Source organism: Beta vulgaris, chromosome 9 (genome assembly GCF_026745355.1).
Source record: "Beta vulgaris subsp. vulgaris cultivar EL10 chromosome 9, EL10.2, whole genome shotgun sequence".
Lineage (NCBI taxonomy): Eukaryota > Viridiplantae > Streptophyta > Magnoliopsida > Caryophyllales > Amaranthaceae > Beta > Beta vulgaris.
Genome location: NC_079210.1, coordinates 43808181 through 43829269, shown reverse-complemented (window position 1 = coordinate 43829269; position 21089 = coordinate 43808181). Strand labels below are relative to the sequence as shown.

Here is a 21089-nt window from a genome sequence, read left to right as displayed (position 1 = left end):
TGTTGATTTACATTAATAATATATATAATATGTAATATATACATATAAAAAACAATGTGTATCTCTCGCAATCTCTATTATTCTCTCATATGAGCATCTTATCATATACTTTTTCCATTTTGTTTTAAATGAAACGTTTGATTTTTCATGCAATCTGACGCGCTTTTTTAATCATTAATATTTTTAGTTGTGCAGACGTAAAAAATATTTAAAAAGTTATAATTTGATAGTATGCATAGAGACGAATCTAATAAGATCACACTTGACTATGTTTTTCTGGTAATAGCGATAAATTGGAGTTAAAATTGATCAATGAATGATGTCATTTTACTTAATGTTGCATTGTTTCCCATGGTGACAATGCCTTCATTATCTCTATGATCAGGTGAACATGTATTTGTAGGGTGTCACATGAAAAGAACGTCTCGAGTCCATTATCCATTTGCTCTTGCTCTTGAGCCTACCATGAGTGACAATCAAAGCATCACTTTCGCTATCAAAATCAACATAGCTTACTTTCGCGGAGTTCATGGGTTCTTTGCCTTTCCCGGGCTTATCATCCCTCAATTGCTTGTTTTTCAGCTTGTAGCATTCAGACTTAAAGTGCTCCTTTAGATGACAAGCCGTCATGATATCAGCCTTGCCCTAAAGAGCCTTGTGAACACCATTTTGAATCAAAATTGTCTTTATCTTCAATTGCCATAGTCCAAAAGTTGATGAACCTATCAAACTTCTCAATGTTAAGCTTCATTGTTGACATATTCTTCAAGAAAATCAACTAGAAACCTCCCAAATTAAACCTCAAGCTTTGATACGAATTGTTAGTAACAAATGCAATTTAAGAAAACCTAGGGTTCACTAGTTAACTTCAATCCAACAATAAATGTAAAAATTAAAACTATAAATGAGAAGTAAAAAGCAATAAAAACATAAAAAGAGTTAACGTGCACTAGTTGAAAAAACGTCAAGGGCTGAAGTCAAAATAGCCCTAAAGGTTGTGTTTTTGGCCCGTAACCCTTGGGCAAAAAGGAAGGACCGTTGCAGTTTTTGACCGCAACCCTTCACTACCAAGGGTTGCGGTCTAGGCCTAAAACCACAACCTTCCAATATGGAAGGGTTGCGATTTTAGACATAAACTGCAACCCTTGGTAGCATCGAAATTCTCTTTTTGCAGTTTATGTCTAAAACCGCAACCCTTCCATATTGGAAGGTTGTGGTTTTAGGCCTAGACCGCAACCCTTGGTAGTGAAAGGTTGCGGTCAAAAACCGCAATGGTCCTTCCTTTTTGCCCAAGGGTTTCGGGCCAAAAACACAACCCTTAGGGCAAATCTTGATGAAAACCGCAAATCTTGTGACCCAAAAAAAAAAATCTTTTTGCATTTTTGCATTTTGCATATATATATATATATATAATATTATATATATATTATATATATATATATATATATATATATATATATATATATATATATATATATATATAGGGGCAAGATCACATGAGAATGCTCCTTACATGAGAAATGAGAATGAATCTCAACCACGCGATTGGTTTAGAGTTACAACACTTATTCATTAGATTTATATCCCTCTAAAAAAATTTGTTTTGTTTTGAATTTTTTTTTAAATATTTTGTTTTTGGAGTTACATCACTTTTTAATTAGACTTACATCACTTATTCATAAGAGTTATGGTGTGTAAAATTTATTCTCATTTCTCATATAAGTATGCATTCTCATATGAACTCACTATATATATATTATATATAATAATTATATATATATATATATATATATATATATATATATTACAAAAATATTGGATGAAGTTCTTTGCTTGCCTTTCCTAGTGAAAAGCTAATCTTTAATGAGTTAAGACCAACATATAGAACTTGCATGTAACAGGTAGAAGAGTAAGAAAAATCACCAAAGCATGCACGAAAATCTACATAACATGATGAAACCAATATGCATAAAACACTAAGCCTGACGAAAGCACAAGGAGTTATTCTAAACTTCTAATGCATGCATTAGACATATAATATATCATATTCAGGGGGTTGTGTGCAGGGGTACAAGGGAGGAGGCAGGTTCTGGGAAGGGGTGTACGGGGGGTGCAGCAGAGGGGAGGGTTGGGGTGTGCAGGGGGAGTGCAGCAGGAGATGGGGAGGCTAGGCAGGGGGCAGTGGCATGAAACAATAGAATATAGAAATTGTTTTTGGTTGGGTATAAAACCTGCCATCACTAATTTCAAAGTGTGTTTGGTTAGGTGTAAAACCTGCCATCACTAGTATAGAAGCTCAATATGCTCAGATAGATTTGAGCAGACACAAATGAGAGAAATATCTACACGGCAAAAACATCGCAACACCTATAAATGCTCACTCAAATCACTCCATTTGAAAAAGAGGATGAATGATATGCTATTGACTTCACTTAATACATAAAGAATATACTTCATACATGTGACAATTAGAAAATTAAACATTTCCGATTTCCACTTAAATCATAGTCAATCATAATATTGAGAAAAAACAAAATACCCACCAATGGAAAAGGACAAAAATGAACAAGACACATCAAGGAAAACATGAAGCAAGCAATAAAAGCAAAAAATAATTCAACAAAACCAGCATCATGATCCCAAAAGAGATTACAATGCCCATACTAATTCCTCGAATTTCATGGCTCTTTCTTCATCACTTTCTCATAAGGTGTCTTCCAATTCAAAACAGCAGTAGGAAGAAGGTTAATAAGGCGTGTTGCAGATAAATACACCCCCCCCCACACACACACACAAGTAGTTTGGTAGATTAGCATGTACTTTCATGGCTCTGGCAGTTTCTAGGAGAAACCTATGTTTTCTCTCTACCCTCCCATTTTGTTGTGGTACTCCTGGCAAACTTCTTTGATGAAGTATCCCTTTTCTGTGAAAAATTTCCCACATTCATATTGAAAAATCTCTGTACCATTATCACTCCTTACAGTTTTAACTGTGGTGTGAAAATGATTTTCAACATTTCACGAGAAATTTCTCAAAATTTTCTTTATTTGTTCCTTGTTTGACAACAAATGTGTCCAGGTTACCCTACTATTGTCATCAACAATATTTGGAAAGTAGGTGGATATTGTTATAGCCTTAGTTTTATAAGGTCCCCGCAAATCAACATGAATCATATCAAACACATTTTCAGCAACTGATTTACTAAGCATAAATGGTAACCTGTGGTGCTTATCAAGAGCACAAATGTCACAAAAATAGTGCTTTAAGTGTTTACAATTTCAAAAATGAATGTGCTGCATTTTAGATAAATATATATGTCCTAATATAGCATGGAAAAGCTCCAACTTTACATTATCTTTCTCTTTCTTTTCTTCTTTCTGTCCAGCATCTGCATCATTACAAAAATCTTCATTTCTCTCCTTCTTCCCATCTTCTGATCCTTCCTTCAACTTATATAGATCTTGCTCATTTATGCCATGTATCTACTCTCCTTTAGTGGTAGGGTCATGTAAATAGCACCCATGCTTATTGTTTGGGCTTATTTCCTGGGTTAGGCTTACCAGGGATAATCCAGCCCAATAAAGGCCTTAGAACCTCCAGTGGGCCCCACCTATGATGGTGCATCCCAGCTGTCAGTGCCCCCAGCTGGCCTACAGTTGGGAAATCCCCAGCACTATAAATACTCAACCCCCTCATCAATGAGAAGGTATTGAATTCTTACCTAACAAACCAGAGCATCTCTCTCTAGACTTTATCTCTCTAAGCTTGATCACTGACTTGAGCGTCGGAGAGGCGATCCCGGAACAACCCCTGGGGCAGTCTAACCGTTACTTTTGCAGGATTCCGGCGTACGGACTTTGGACTCAGGACATTCGAAACTGACCCGGTATTCCCTAAGCAAAGGAATCAGAACCCTTAATTTCTAGACAGAAACAGTTTGGCGCCATCTGTGGGGATAGTACAAAAAGTTACTTCGCCACCACTCACTCAGATTTACTCACTCAGCTACACAGCTCAGAACGCCAATTGACAATGGCACCACCAAAGAACACTCGCGCTAAGCAAGCCTCTGACCAGATCGGTCGGCCAGAAAGAGGTCACTCCCCCGCGCACAATAGGGATCCTCCGAATCCTCGACCGGAGCGAGGTCACTTTCCTGCACATAACCGGGAGGCCGAGCGGACCCCCTCCCCGGCTCGGAGATCACCTACCGTCCAAACTCTGGACCCTCGGTCGGTGTCTCAGCACATTCAGCGTGTGGAGCCTCAGCCACTCTACGCGTCTGATCTGGCCCTTATCACGGCTCAGCTCCAGGAAACTTTCCAAAAGGGCATGATGGACATGATGGCCATGCTCCAACAAAGGCAACCACAACAAGTCGTCCCACTCAATCAGCATGAGCCCAGGGAGCGCACGGTTGTCCGCTCTCAGAGGGACAACTCTCGTTCTAATCGGGATCCGCAGCCTAGCCGGCCACGGTCCGATGCGAGAGACCCGAGCCACCGGGAAAGAGAAAAGTCAGCGCGACAGGGGTCGGCCCGTCAGCATGCAGAGACCCACGTGTCTAAATCCCCAAGGGGGGGTGCGGGTCGGAAACCCCAAGATGCCCGAGATTTCCTTAACAACAAGAAGCACCTCAGCCAAGGCTATGACGCTCGGGATTCCTCAGGAAGAAAGCAAATGACCGAGAGGGCCAAGGGGACTCGGCTCATTCTCAGCCCCCTAAGCTAGCTGGAGGAGGGCTCAAGTTCCTGATCCCCTTCAGTCAGGAAATCCTAGGGACCCAACCTCCGGGTAAAATTAAAACCCCCCTGATCGAGCCATTTGCGGGCCTAACCGACCCAGATGATCATATGGCTAGTTACAAGGCTCAAATGAGCGTGCAGACAAGCTGCGAGGCCACTTGGTGCCGCTTCTTCCCTACCACCCTAGAGGTTGGCTCTGAATTGGTTCCAAGAACTGCCGGCGGGGGTCATCACTGACTTCGCCATATTGGAGCACCTCTTCATCCATCAGTTCGTGGCGGGAAAGAGGCAAAGAAAAACCAGCCTTCACCTCATGGGGGTGAAGCAAGACAAGAATGAGTCCTTGTCGGACTATATAAGGAGGTTCAATGAAGAGTCTCTCAAAATAACCGACCTACAGGACGCTGTAGCCTTCGCTGCCCTCATGTCCGGCCTCCAACCGGGTCGGCTAGATGGTCATTGGCCGAGAATGAAGTCAAAACTTACTCGGAAGCCATGGCTCGGGCCCAGAGGTTCATCCAAGCAACGGATATCTGCCGTTACTCGGACGAGGGTGGCAAGAAAAGGAAGGATGAAGGGAGTCATGCGGGTCAGCCTAAGCATCAAAGAACAGGGGGCCGAGGGGAACGGCTCACCGATAATGGCAACGACCCCCGATTCAATAAAAACCGGAAGGAAATCTACTTTGACATCCGGAACAAAAATTGGCTTCCTAGGCCAACGCCCATCCGGACATCATCGTCTCGGAGGGACAAAAGTTTGTGGTGTGACTACCACAAGGAATGTGGACACACCACCAATGACTGTCGGGAGCTCAAGAAATCCTTGAACGGTCTGGCCGACCAGGGCAAGCTCAACCACTACCTCAAACATTCGAGCGAGGAAAAGGGAAAGCAAAAGGTGGGTCAGTCGAACAGTGGGGACACTGAGGGCTTCATTGGTGTCATCGCTGGAGGATTTGCGTCGGGAGGCCTAACCGGCCGAGCGCGCAAGGCTCACCTCCAGAACCTTAAACATCAGGTACTTGATGTTCAGCTCCCCCGAGTGAGCTGCCCCGTCATGACATTTGGGGAACCCAGTCGGACGTTGCGTGTTCCGCACGACGACCCCCTGTCATTGAGCTCAAGGTAGCGAATACAAAGGTAAAGAGGGTATTGGTGGATAGCGGGTCATCCGCTGATATAATCACCCTTGACTGCCTCAAAAAGCTGAAGTATACCGAGCGGGATGTTACCCCCATGGCTCAGCCGCTCATAGGCTTCGGGGGCAACTCTGTCCACCCGGTCGGATCAATAAAACTACCCACTCGGATGGGTGAAAAGGGTAAGGGGAGAAGCCTACCGATCGACTTCTTGGTGGTAGACATCCCTTTGCCTTACAACATAATAATGGGGAGCCCATGCTAAACAAGGCCAAGGCCGCCATCTCCACCTACCAGCTCCTCTTGCAGTTTGAGACTGATGACGGGAAGGTAGGAAAAATTCAAGGCGACCAACAGGCCGCAAGAGAGTGCTATGTGAATAGCCTCAAAAATACCGACGTCCAAAAGGACTCGGACAACGACGTCCAAAAGGACTCGAAAAAAAGAAAATACGAAGGGGGTCAGCCCTCAACCAGCCTCGGGGTGTATATAACTGAAAACCCAAAGCAATATGAACGCCCTCAACCAGCCGAAGAGGACGAAGAAGTCGCGATCGGCCAGGACCCCGGTCGGACTGTCAGGGTATTGGAAATTCGGATGCGGTCAACATGGTTAAATCAAGAATTTTCTTCCCCAAACTATGTCAGAATGATAGACTTCCCCATCAATATCTGCGTGATCTAGCAAATACAAGGGGGCTGCGCTGTATTGCTCGATTTCGTTCATTGTAGTTTATTCGTAAACAAATTTGATTTGATCTTGTCTAATTATGTCTTATTTTTCTTTAATACTTATTGTAGACGCCGTTTGGCCATCAATTAATGAAATTTCTCTTTCAAAAAAAAAAAGTTCTATTGACTATTAATCTAGGAAGCAATAACAAACAATACTAGAACAACAAATAACAAAGCAAGAAAGAACACACAAGAACTTTTACGTACGTGGAAACCCAAAACTGGGAGAAAAACCACAAATATGCACTAAGAACCAATTAACCTTCAAGAAAGATTACAAAATCGCTCCAAGAACTTTCTCTAGCTTTCTCTCTCTTGAATACGTGAATAATGATGAATAATACTGTAGGATACAATAATAGACGTATTAGGGCATCCTATTTATACCCCCTCGGGAAAAACGCGTTTTAGAATCGAAAATGGCCTAAACACCCACCGCCCGATCGGGTCGGGTGAGACCCGCCAGATCGGGCACTTAATGCCAAGTCAAAAACGCTCTCGGGCCCGACCGGACGAAACACGCCCGCGTCGTAAATCGTTGTAAAGTCCGATCGGGCGAAGTGGTCAGGAGCCATCGGGTGAAGCACAAAAACAACCCAACTCTTGTTTTCGTTGCGGGTCCCTTCTTCAGCATTTTGACGTTCTCCCTTACGTAACCTCATCTCCACACCAATACACCTCCATGAGCTCCATATTAACCATATCCCCAAAAATCTCCCACTTAGAGATAGGTGTAAGTGAAAAAAATTCATACCTTCATCATCCTCCCATTCATCTAAACTCCTAATGCACCACCTTCGCTAACACTCAACGAAGACCAATGAAGGTCCTGCACAACCTTAGTTTATCATAATTCACACTCTTAGTGAGCATATTCGCTGGGTTCTTAGCACCCAACACTTTCTCCAGACTCAACTCATTCTCCTCCACTAAACTCCTGATATAGTGAAAGCGCCTACAAATGTGCTTATCCTACAATGATACATGGGTTTCTTAGCCAAATGCACTGCACTTTAACTATCACTATAAAGTATCACTTTTTCCTGTTTAATGCCCATCTCCTCAAGAAAACCGATAAGCCATATCATCTCCTTACCTGCCACCGACATAGCCACATACTCAGACTCTGTAGTAGACAAAGAGATACACTTCTGTAACTTGGACATCCAACTCACTGCAGTACCCCCTACAGTAGAGACATATCTAAACGTACTTTTGCCTGTATCGATATCTCCACTGAGATCAACATCAACATAACCTTCAAGCTTTACTCCCTTCTGCCAGAAACAAAGCCCTATACTTGAAGTGCTCTTCAAGTACCTTGGTAACCACTTTACAACATCCCAATGTTTCTCACCTGGATTAGAAACAATCTACTAACAACTCCCACTGCAAAAGCAATGTCTGACCGTGTGCACACCATGGCATACATCAAACTACCAACAGCTGAAGCATAGGGAACATTGGCCATCCGCTCTTTTCTGCTTCTGTAGTTGGTGAATGCTCCCTTTTCAATTTGAAATCGCTAGGAAGCAGCGAATTTTTGGGTTTTGCATCTCCTACATTAAACCTCTTCAGCACCTTACGAATATAATCCTTCTGAGACAACTTCAACATACCAGTAGACTTGTCCCTGAAAATATTCATGCCTAAGATTTGTGTAGATTCACCCAAATCCTTCATCTCAAATACCTGTGACAGCTTTCCCTTCACACTATTTATCACTTCCATGCTAGCTCGTACCAGCAATCATCATATCATCAACATACAAAAGTAAGTAATCATAATCATTTACAAACCTCTGAAAATAACAACAATGATCACTATCATCTCTTTTGAACCCACTGCTATACATGAACGTGTCAAACTTTATATGTACCACTGTTTAGGAGCCTGCTTCAATCCATACAAGCTCCTCTTGAGCTTTCACACTAACTTCTCCTCACCCTGAACTTAGAAGCCATCCGATTACTTCATGTAGATCTCCTCATCCAGATCACCATGTAGAAACGCGATCTTAACATCCATCTGCTCTAAGAACAAATTTTCAGCAGCAACAATAGCCAACAAGATACGAATGGTACTCAACTTCACAACAGGAGCAAATATTTCATTATAATCTATGCCCTCCTTTCGTAAGAAACCCCTTTACTACCAATCTCGCCTTATACCTGACACTTCCATCAGGCTCTTTATTCAATTTGAAGATCCACTTGTTGCTAAGTGCTCTCATACCTGCAGGCAATGCAAACAACTCCATGTCTGATTCTTTTCCAAGGACTGCATCTCATCTTTCATGACTAGCTCCCACTTAGATGAGTCAGTCGAGTTTGTTGCTTCCCTATATGATTCTGGTTCACCTGCATCAGTTAGTAGCAAATAAAACATAGAAGGTGAATATTGAATAGGTGTTTTGGACACCCTTGTAGATTTTCTCAAGTCAACTTGACAGACTATTCTCCCTGTACTAGAACTGGAGCCTCTTGGTTGTGTGCTAGTAGCACCCTCTGAATTACTTGGCTGTGGGATATCTGACTCATTTGAATCAGACCCTACCAGTTTATTGTCTATTGAATGTTGTAATATTGCAAATAACGAAAAATGTGCGACGAATGGCAAAGTTGCAAAATAGTAGTTGTATTCCAATTGATCAAAAGTTGTAAAATACAACCAAAAGTTTACAAAAACAGGGGGTCGAAAGCAGAAAAGCTAAAGGGCCGACAAGGCCGAAGATAAGAAAATAAAATCCTAAGCTAATTAGAAGGACCAGTGGCAGGTTGCTCGGCAGCAGGTTGCTCTGAGGGAGGTGGCTCGGTGCTGCCAGCATCTTCTTCTTCTTCTTCATCATCAGAGCCGCTGTCCGAGCTCATCTCTTCAGCCATCTTAGCCTTCATCTCAGCGGCTTCGGCCTCGGACAACTCCTGGTAGCGGGACCATATTGAATTCCAGTCGGCCTCGGGACAGGAATCAGCCAAGGCAACCTTAAGCCTAGCAAGCGCCTCGTCCTCGCCCATCTTATGGGAAGATTGGCCCACGTCGGCGCAGAAATCGGTACAGTCGTCCGACTTTTGCCAGGCGTCGAACCACTCCTCCTGAGAGCGAGAAGAGGCCGCTTGAGCTTCTTCTAGTTGCACCTCGGCCGCCGAGAGCTTGAGCCGGATCTCTGCTAATTCCTTCTCGGCCTGAGCTTGCTTGGTCTCGGCCGTAACTTTGGCGGACTCAGCATTCTCTTTGGCAAGAGAAAGGTTGGTCCTTTCGACCTTCCAGTCTTCCCTCTCTTGTTTCCAAGTCGCCTCGCCCTTGTCAATCTTTTTGTTGGCCTCCTCCAAGCGGAGCTCGGCCAGACGCTTGGCTTCCTTGGCCTGGTAGACCTCGTCGAAGTGCTTCCGAGCCGCCTCCTTCAGGCTCTGAACCTCCTTCACTAGCTCGAGCCGGTCCTCGGCTACTTTCGTCATCCGGATGGAAAACTGCAAAACAGAGAAGTTAGAAAATAGAACAGAAAAGTATAAAATAATGACTGAGGCTAAGGCACTTACGTCCATCCAGGAGCCAAAAAGTTCGCTCGATTCGTTTCGCCCATTCACCGCGTTGATGTGATCTCGGTCGGTTTGGGTAACCAGTATTTCCAGGGCACTGGCAATCCGTTCTTTCTTGTCCATCTTGGACAATTGAGTAAAGGGAACCGGCGCCTCGGATAAGGTCTGCTCGGTATGCGAGGTCCCCTGCGCATGGCTCGGACTGCGCACAGGTTCAAAATCCTCCGGGCGAAGGGAGATGTGGTCATCCCCCGAAGCCTGGCGAGGGCTGTTCACCTCCCCAGAAGGCTCCTGCCTCGCCTTCTTGGCCGAGGCCTCCGTTTCAGCTCGGGCCTTCGCCAGGGCCTTCTCCGTCATTTCCACCCTCTCCTCGGTGCGCTCCTTGCGCTTCCTCGGCTTAGGGTTGGAAGGATCCTGCAAAGCACATTAAAAGTTGGTGAGAAATTAAGAAATCTAAAGCTTAACCGGGTCGGAGGAAAAAGGTGCTCACCTTTGGCTTAGCAGGCTTGTTAATCTTGTTGGCCTTCATCTCGGCCCTAATCCGAGCCGCCTTCAGGGCAGCGGAAGTCAATCGTTCGGCCATCTCTTGGTCGGTCTCCTTAAGGAAGGCTAGGGAGGCTTCTGCAAAAGGAAAAAGAGTTAGAGCAATATGTCGAAATAAGCATAAATATAAGTCAACCGGACTCCCTCTTGCCGAATTACCCTTGGGAAAGGCCGGACTCAAGCCGAAGGCCGCCAGGAAATGCTCGTTCTTGAACAATTTGCAGCTCGGGAGCCAGTTCCCCGCTACAAACACCTCGCCACGTCGACTATCTTAGCCTCCAGCTGAAAGTAGATAGCGGCCACGGCTTCCTCGTCGGATAGCTCAGGCACCTTGAAGTTCAAACAGTGGTTTGGCTCGGTGACGGGGACGGTGGGGATGCCCCATTCCCCACCAGTTACACAAAAGCGAACCCTCGGCGGAACCCCTTTGAGAAGTGGGAGGTCAAGACGGTTACGGTAGCCCCGCCGAGCCTGAAAGCACCACCAGCCCGGACCATGATCCCCGGCTGGCATTTCGAACAATTTGTATATGTGCCGCCAAAGGGTCAGGGTCGGTTGACACCGATGATGTCACAGATCACCTGAACCGCAAAATGCCGCCCCAAGAGTTTGGGAGAAGCTGACCCAAGCACAAATTGTAGGCGTTCAGAAGTCTTTCTCAAATTGGGTCAGCGGGAATCTTAGACCTAGTTCCATTGCCTTGTAATAAAATGCCGTGCAACCGGCGGTGGAGATAAGATGGTATGGTAGCATCGGGTCGGACAAGTAATAAGGGTCCTTTATTTGAAATTTGGCCGCTTGGCCTCGAGCATCTTCTAGCAAAGCTTTATTAAAGACGGAAGTGGAAACTTTGCTCCCGGTCCGCCCTTCGGATCAAGCTCCGGATATACGAGCCTCCCGGACGTCGACGCTTCGCCTTCCTCTCCCGGCATAGCTATCCTAACTACACCATCAGACAAATATTTGTCTAAGTAACTCCTCGAAGAGATAGGCCAGGGACACCTCCCAGGGTAGGGGGATGGTACCCTCGGCCTCCTCCTCCTCGGCTTGCGAAGGAGTACTTGGGAGGGAAAGCGCCTCAGGCACAGCCGAGGGATCCGGGCAACTTATTAAAGTTGACACCAATACCATTCCCATACCCTCACTTCCTCGGCTAAATTATAAGGAGGTGAGGGAGGGGTGTCACTGACTCGGACGAGCTCCCCATTATTTATCAACAGAAGGGGGTCGGCCGATTTTATTAAAAGAAAGAGAAGAAAAACTTAGCGAAAAAAACAAAACAAGTGCGTACCTGGTCGGACGAAGAAGATGGGCCCGGACTTAGAGAGAGAAATACTCTAAAGTAGAGAGAGAGAGAGCAGAAAACTAATTTAGAGAGAGAGAGAGAATTGTAAAAGTGACAAAAATCTCTCCCCCTCTCCTACTTATAGGAAAATCCTCGTCCCGTGTCCACGTCACCTCTTGGACCGGGCCTGTTTGTTCACCACCTTAATGGGCCTCCCAAATGCCCAAAACTGTTCAAAAGCACAACCCTCGGAATATCAATCGTCACAAAGTCATAAATAACCAGAAGTTGAATCGCACCATGTTTTCAAGAACCCAATAATCCACCGTTGCCACGTGGCATTTGGGTTTTCAAGAAGTTATTAAGTTCACCAGCTCAAGATTGCCAGTTCATCAGCTCAAGGTTACCCACTCGGTCACCTCAGCCAGTGGTCAAAACCTTAGGCACCGGCTCGGACAAGCATGGGGCTCATTGGCCCCTCATCCGAGCCGCGTCCAACCTAGCTCGGCCCTTGGAGGCACTCCTCCTTGGTTGAGTAAGTCTCCTAAGTCCCAGTTGACTTAGCGAGAGCAGGCACCGGCTCGGACAAGCATGGGGCTCATTGGCCCCTCATCCGAGCCGCGTCCAACCAGCTCGGCCCTTGGAGGCACTCCTCCTTGGTTGAGTAAGTCTCCTAAGTCCCAGATTGACTTAGCGAGAGCAGGCACCGGCTCGGACAAGCATGGGGCTCATTGGCCCCTCATCCGAGCCGCGTCCAACCAGCTCGGCCCTGGAGGCACTCCCCCTTGGTTGAGTAAGTCTCCTAAGTCCCAGATTGACTTAGCGAGAGCAGGCACCGGCTCGGACAAGCATGGGGCTCATTGGCCCCTCATCCGAGCCGCGTCCAACCAGCTCGGCCCTTGGAGGCACTCCTCCTTGGTTGAGTAAGTCTCCTAAGTCCCAGATTGACTTAGCGAGAGCAGGCACCGGCTCGGACAAGCATGGGGCTCATTGGCCCCTCATCCGAGCCGCGTCCAATAGCTCGGCCCTTGGAGGCACTCCTCCTTGGTTGAGTAAGTCTCCTAAGTCCCAGATTGACTTAGCGAGAGCAGGCACCGGCTCGGACAAGCATGGGGCTCATTGGCCCCTCATCCGAGCCGCGTCCAACCGCTCGGCCTGGAGGCCTCCTCCTTGGTTGAGTAAGTCCCCTAAGTCCCAGACTGACTTAGCGAGGGTAGGCACCGGCTCGGACTAGCATGGAGCTCATTGGTCCCTAGTCCGAGCCGTAACTCATCACACCTCTCCATTTCTTGACGAGATTGGGTCGGCACTCAAGCCACCCCTCTCCTTGAGGAACCGGGTCGGCACTCAAGCCACCCCTCTCCTCGAGGGGACCGGGTCGGCACTCGAGCCACCCTTCTCCTCGAGGAGACCGGGTCGGCACTCAGCCACCCTCTCCTCGAGGAGACCGGGTCGGCACTCGAGCCACCTCTCTCCTTGAGGAGACCGGGTCGGCACTCAGCCACCCCTCCTCGAGGAGACCGGGTCGGCGCTCAAGCCCCCTCTCCTTGAGGAACCGGGTCGGCACTTAGCCACCTCTCCTTAGGAGACCGGGTCGGCACTCAAGCCACCCTCTCCTCGAGGAGACCGGGTCGGCACTCTAGCCACCCCTCCTCCTCGAGGAGACCGGGTCGGCACTCTAGCCACCCCTCCTCCTTGAGGAGACTGGGTCGGCGCGTGCCCTCCTTTTCCTGCCTAAGTAGCAGGTCAGCCTGGGTTCCAAACTGTCTAGGTTCCGCCACGAACGGGAAACATTTCAGCAAGGCCTCAATATTTCCCATTCCTGGCGTGGGGCTAATTGTTTGGGCTTATTTCCTGGGTTAGGCTTACCAGGGATAATCCAGCCCAATAAAGGCCTTAGAACCTCCAGTGGGCCCCACCTTGATGGTGCATCCCAGCTGTCAGTGCCCCCAGCTGGCCTACAGTTGGGAATCCCCAGCACTATAAATACTCAACCCCCTCATCAATGAGAAGGTATTGAATTCTTACCTAACAAACCAGAGCATCTCTCTCTAGACTTTATCTCTCTAAGCTTGATCACTGACTTGAGCGTCGGAGAGGCGATCCCGGAACAACCCCCGGGGCAGTCTAACCGTTACTTTTGCAGGATTCCGGCGTACGGACTTTGGACTCAGGACATTCGAATCTGACCCGGTATTCCCTAAGCAAAGGAATCAGAACCCTTAATTTCTAGACAGAAACACTTATCAAACACAAATTCCATCATGCTTCCTTGTAATAACTTGCTCACTGAGAGCAAATTAACTCTGAAATCAGGCACATATAATACATTTAGCATCCAAATGTCATTTTTCAATCTCACATCTCCTACTTCCTTCATTATCTTCACTATCCCATCAGGTAACCTAAGTTTCACATGTTTCGCTAACATTCTCATGTTAACAAGCAGGTTTTTATTGCCAGTGATATGGTCACTAGCTTCTGAGTCTACAATCCATGCATTCTTATCATTTGAAGCTGAAATTTTACCTGCAAGTTGCTAAAACTTTGCTTCTCTCCCATTGCCTTCATTACCTCCTGTACCACAATTGATATCACCGCATTGTCCACTATGCTACCACTTCCTTCTTCTTTCCCTAGTCCATCGAAGGGTGTGTTCTCCTCACTGCTTCCTTGCTCTCTTGTCACATTTGATGCCTGCTTATACTTCTTCTTATGAAGATTTTCATACCACTCAGGTGCTTCTTTGATCTTGAAGCACTCATCCTTCACATGACCCCTCTTCCCACGGTGATCACATTTCTTTAAAGCCTTCTTCATCCTCTTCTCCTTATATTCCTTCTTGTTGAAATAATTCAGGAGTCCCAAACTCTTCTCTTGCCCAAATGCTACCATGGCACTCACCTCATTTCCCATTTTGATTTCTCCTAAAATCTCCTTCTGTCTTTCAACTTGTAGAACCAAGTTATATGCTTTGTTAACTGGCAAAAGAGGGTCCATAGAAAGGAAATTTGTTTTCATATGATTATACCCATTGTTCAAACCCATTCGAAATTTTAATAACTTGTTTGTTGCTTCCATTTCCATCAATTTCTTAAGAACATTGCACTTGCAACTCTTCATCACTCCACAGCTGCACACTGGTATTCCTTCCAGGTTGAATATTTGATCCCATAGGGTCTTCAGTTTACAATAGTAATCCCCTACTAACCGATCATTTTGTTGTAACTCATAGTTCTTTCTTGAGTTGAAAGAGTTGTGGAGCATTTGTTTGCTCATATCTCTCCACAATCTCCTCCAATAGTTCTTTTTGCCGATTCAACAAATACCAAACTTTCTGCATCTCTGGCTTCATTGTGGCTAGAGTCCAACTCTTCACCAATAATCAGCCTTTACCCATCTGTGAAAATCATCAGATTTCATATTTGGTTTCACACATGCTCCATCCAATATTCCAAGCTTATTCTTAGAAGCCAAAGTACTTTTGACATTCATGCTCTAGTTACAAAATTGCTTTCTGAAAAAATATACAATGGTACCCAATGTAGTTGTGGAGCTTTCATTTACTCCTAAAACCAGTGGATCCTTGTAAGGATTCATGAGATGAACTTCGTGGTTTTCACCTTTCTTCTCTTTCGATTTCTCAGTCATTTTAACTGATATGTTCTTCTCTTGTTCTACTTTATATGTTTGAGTTTCTCAATCAGATCTTACAGCCTCGGTCTAATACCATGAAGAAACTCAAGACTCAAAGCTTAGGGCATGTTCGTTACCCTTTTTGGAAAACTAAAAACCAAAATCTGGAAACCAGAAAAAAGTGGTTTTCACTTTTCAGTTGTCAGTTTTCAAAATCATCATGTTCCCATTAAATTTGACTAATGTTTTATTCATTATAGGATATATATCATATGACTTTGAAAATCAAAAAACCAAAAAACATTAAACCATGGTAATACCGAACAGTCCCTTATGTTTTTTATTACTAGTTTCAATTCCAGTATCAAGGATTTCTTTATTTCTTGTATATATTTCTCTCTGTGTTACAAAATAACTATAAAATATACAGTGATATATATATACTTGTATTTCTAATATTAAAAAAACATATTGATGCGGTTCTCGCAAGAAACCGCAGCGATATTCCTGTTTTTTTTATAATAATTACAGCATATTGCTGCGGTTTTACCCAAAAACCGCAGCAATATGTTCAAATATTGCTGCGGTTTAAAACCGCAGCAATATCTTAATTACCTATTGCTGCCCCCTTAATTGATGCGCGGCCAAAATCGCAGCAATATGCCACTTTTTGACCGCAGCAAATAACAATTATTCTACTAGTAGGGATTGTCCACATCTCCAGAAGAAGGGTGGAAAATCTGACCATAGTGAGAAACCAGGAGGATAAAGACAACTCTTCGATATTTTCTGCATCAAATGAGGTTGAGGAGGCACTGATTTTGAGTGTTGATAGTTCCATAGAGTCATGGATCCTATTCGGGGGCATTGTTTCATTCTTCACCCATGAGGGAGCTATTTCATGATTTCAAGGCAAAGAAGTTAGGAAAGGTCTATCTTGCTAATGATAAGATCTTGGATATTATGGGGAAGGGAGATGTGGTGGTCAAGACTACTAATGGAGGGACACTAAAACTGCATGATGTTAGGTACATTCCAGGCCTAGCAAAGAATCTGATTTCTGTGAGTCAATTGGACTCTTGTGGCTACAAAATTGTGTTCTGTGAGGGAAAGTGGAAAATTTCCAAAGGTTCCATGATTTAGCTAGAGGTACTAAGATGGGAACTTCATACACTTAGCAGGGTGTACAGACATGATTGTTGCAGCTACAGTAAATAAGACGAAGTTATGGCATACTAGACTTGGTCACATGAGTGAGAAAGGGATGAAAGTTTTAGTTTCGAGTGTTAAGTTGTCAGGGTTGAAATCAGTTGACATGGAATTTTGTGAGAGTGGTGTTTATGGCAAGCAAAAAAAGGTTACTTTCACAAAAGCCAAGAAAGAGTTGAAATCTGAGAAACTAGAATTGGTACACACTGCTTTGTAGGGTCCTTTCCCAGTCGGATCCCTTAGAGGCTCACGATATTTTGTTAATTTCATTGGTAACCACAGCAGGAAGGTATGGGTCTGTTTCATGAAGAAGAAATCTGAGCTTCATGAAACCTTTAAGAAGTAGAAAGCTGAGGTTGAGAATCAGACTGGAAAGAAGATTAAGTGTATTAAGTCTGATAATGGAGGTGAGTATGAATTGGCAGAGTATACAAAATTTTGTGAGGAGAACGCCATCATTCGGAAGAGGACTATTCCAGGGAAACCTCGACAAAATGGAGTCACGGAGAGAATGAACAGGACACTAACTGAGAGGGCTAGAAGTATGAGGTTGCATGCAGGGCTATCAAAGACGTTCTGGGCAGATTTAGTTAGTATAGCAGCTTATTTGATCAATAGAGGACCATCAGTTCCATTGAAGTTCAAGTTGCCAGAGGAGGTTTGGAATGGAAAGCAGGTAAATCTTTCTTTTCTAAAACTATTTGGTTGTGTTGCTTATGTTCAGTCTGAAAAACGTGACAAGTTAGACCCAAAAGCTGTTAAATGTTATTTTATTGGGTATGGTTATGAGAAATATGGATATCGATGTTGGGAACCTAAAGGTAGGAAGATTTTGAGATACTGTGATGTCACTTTTAATGAGACTAAGTTGTATAAGGATGTATATGGTGATAAATCTGAGATTACGGAGATAGTGGGAGTTCAGGAGAAGGAGTTTGTGGAGATTGGAGGCATTGATGGAAGGGATGTCATTGTTCCAGAATGGGTTGAGCAACATAGAGATGAAGCTCACACTCTTGTAGGGTCTGATTCAAATGAGTCAGATATCCCACAGCCAAGTAATTCAGAGGGTGCTACTAGCACACAACCAAGAGGCTCCAGTTCTAGTACAGGGAGAATAGTCTGTCAAGTTGACTTGAGAAAATCTACAAGGGTGTCCAAAACACCTATTCAATATTCACCTTCTATGTTTTATTTGCTACTAACTGATGCAGGTGAACCAGAATCATATAGGGAAGCAACAAACTCGACTGACTCATCTAAGTGGGAGCTAGTCATGAAAGATGAGATGCAGTCCTTGGAAAAGAATCAGACATGGAGTTGTTTGCATTGCCTGCAGGTATGAGAGCACTTAGCAACAAGTGGATCTTCAAATTGAATAAAGAGCCTGATGGAAGTGTCAGGTATAAGGCGAGATTGGTAGTAAAGGGGTTTTCGAAAGGAGGGCATAGATTATAATGAAATATTTGCTCCTGTTGTGAAGTTGAGTACCATTCGTATCTTGTTGGCTATTGTTGCTGCTGAAAATTTGTTCTTAGAGCAGATGGATGTTAAGATCGCGTTTCTACATGGTGATCTGGATGAGGAGATCTACATGAAGTAATCGGATGGCTTCTAAGTTCAGGGTGAGGAGAAGTTAGTGTGAAAGCTCAAGAGGAGCTTGTATGGATTGAAGCAGGCTCCTAAACAGTGGTACATATAAAGTTTGACACGTTCATGTATGCAGTGGGTTCAAAAGAGATGATAGTGATCATTGTTGTTATTTTCAGAGGTTTGTAAATGATTATGATTACTTACTTTTGTATGTTGATGATATGATGATTGCTGGTACGAGCTAGCATGGAAGTGATAAATAGTGTGAAGGGAAAGCTGTCACAGGTATTTGAGATGAAGGATTTGGGTGAATCTACACAAATCTTAGGCATGAATATTTTCAGGGACAAGTCTACTGGTATGTTGAAGTTGTCTCAGAAGGATTATATTCGTAAGGTGCTGAAGAGGTTTAATGTAGGAGATGCAAAACCCAAAAATTCGCTGCTTCCTAGCGATTTCAAATTGAAAAGGGAGCATTCACCAACTACAGAAGCAGAAAAGAGCGGATGGCCAATGTTCCCTATGCTTCAGCTGTTGGTAGTTTGATGTATGCCATGGTGTGCACACGGTCAGACATTGCTTTTGCAGTGGGAGTTGTTAGTAGATTGTTTCTAATCCAGGTGAGAAACATTGGGATGTTGTAAAGTGGTTACCAAGGTACTTGAAGAGCACTTCAAGTATAGGGCTTTGTTTCTGGCAGAAGGGAGTAAAGCTTGAAGGTTATGTTGATGTTGATCTCAGTGGAGATATCGATACAGGCAAAAGTACGTTTAGATATGTCTCTACTGTAGGGGTACTGCAGTGAGTTGGATGTCCAAGTTACAGAAGTGTATCTCTTTGTCTACTACAGAGTCTGAGTATGTGGCTATGTCGGTGGCAGGTAAGGAGATGATATGGCTTATCGGTTTTCTTGAGGAGATGGGATTAAACAGGAAAAAGTGATACTTTATAGTGATAGTTAAAGTGCAGTGCATTTGGCTAAGAAACCCATGTATCATTGTAGGATAAGCACATTTGTAGGCGCTTTCACTATATCAGGAGTTTAGTGGAGGAGAATGAGTTGAGTCTGGAGAAAGTGTTGGGTGCTAAGAACCAGCGAATATGCTCACTAAGAGTGTGAATTATGATAAACTAAGGTTGTGCAGGACCTTCATTGGTCTTCGTTGAGTGTTAGCGAAGGTGGTGCATTAGGAGTTTAGATGAATGGGAGGATGATGAAGGTATGAATTTTTTTCACTTACACCTATCTCTAAGTGGGAGATTTTTGGGATATGGTTAATATGGAGCTCATGGAGGTGTATTGGTGTGGAGATGAGGTTACGTAAGGGAGAACTCAAAATGCTGAAGAAGGGACCCGCAACGAAAACAAGAGTTGGGTTGTTTTTGTGCTTCACCCGATGGCTCCTGACCACTTCGCCCGATCGGACTTTACAACGATTTACGACGCGGGCGTGTTTCGTCCGGTCGGGCCCGAGAGCGTTTTTGACTTGGCATTAAGTGCCCGATCTGGCGGGTCTCACCCGACCCGATCGGGCGGTGGGTGTTTAGGCCATTTTCGATTCTAAAACGCGTTTTTCCCGAGGGGTATAAATAGGATGCCCTAATACGTCTATTATCGTATCCTACAGTATTATTCATCATTATTCACGTATTCAAGAGAGAGAAAGCTAGAGAAAGTTCTTGGAGCGATTTTGTAATCTTTCTTGAAGGTTAATTGGTTCTTAGTGCATATTTGTGGTTTTTCTCCCAGTTTTGGGTTTCCACGTACGTAAAAGTTCTTGTGTGTTCTTTCTTGCTTTGTTATTTGTTGTTCTAGTATTGTTTGTTATTGCTTCCTAGATTAATAGTCAATAGAACTTTTTTTTTTTGAAAGAGAAATTTCATTAATTGATGGCCAAACGCGTCTACAATAAGTATTAAAGAAAAATAAGACATAATTAGACAAGATCAAATCAAATTTGTCTACGAATAAACTACAATGAACGAAATCGAGCAATACAGCGCAGCCCCCTTGTATTTGCTAGATCACGCAGATATTGATGGGGAAGTCTATCATTCTGACATAGTTTGGGGAAGAAAATTCTTGATTTAACCATGTTGACCGCATCCGAATTTCCAATACTTCGATGTTGATGGTCTTGAAGTTTAACCAATATGAACAATTTTTCATACCAATTTTTAAACTTCCACGTGGGAAGAGAATAAAACTAAACTCCAAACTCCCATAAAAGGAGAGAAAGAACCCAAAAATTGGGTAGAAAACTCTCAAAAAGAGAGAATGGAAGATTATTAATAACAAAAACAATGAAAACTAGAAGAAAAAGAAGAATTGGGGGCTTACCACCATCGAAAGGATGATGGCATCACCAAACTAAGAGAAAGTGATTAGGGTTTTTTAGGAGAGAGGGGAGAGAAAGAGGCTAGGGTTTTTTTCACTCATCCCCCAGTAATGCTTACTTATAGTCAATAGAACTTACATATATAGTGAATTTTGAAAACATCAATGATAAGTTTCATAGTAATATTCATTACAAATATTTAACAACATAAATTACAAAGGTTAACAAAGAATCAAAGATGCAATTAATAGAATCACTAACTTCTACAGAGTAGTCTACTTGTTTCTTTCCAAATTTTCACGACACCATAATGAGTCGATTAGTGACC

At 44.0% G+C, this 21089-nt stretch overlaps 1 protein-coding gene across 1 annotated transcript; it reads right to left on the bottom strand.

Moving 5' to 3' along the window:
- Window positions 1-8352: 8352 nt before the first annotated feature.
- LOC130590232 (uncharacterized) lies at window positions 8353-10739 on the bottom strand. The gene is made up of 5 exons (XM_057392276.1): window positions 10647-10739; window positions 10157-10570; window positions 9388-10087; window positions 8856-8980; window positions 8353-8421 (listed from the first exon to the last, which is right to left on the bottom strand). The coding sequence occupies exons 1-5, from the start codon at window positions 10737-10739 to the stop codon at window positions 8353-8355; spliced, it is 1401 nt and encodes a 466-aa protein (XP_057248259.1).
- Between the last annotated feature and the right edge of the window lie 10350 nt (window positions 10740-21089).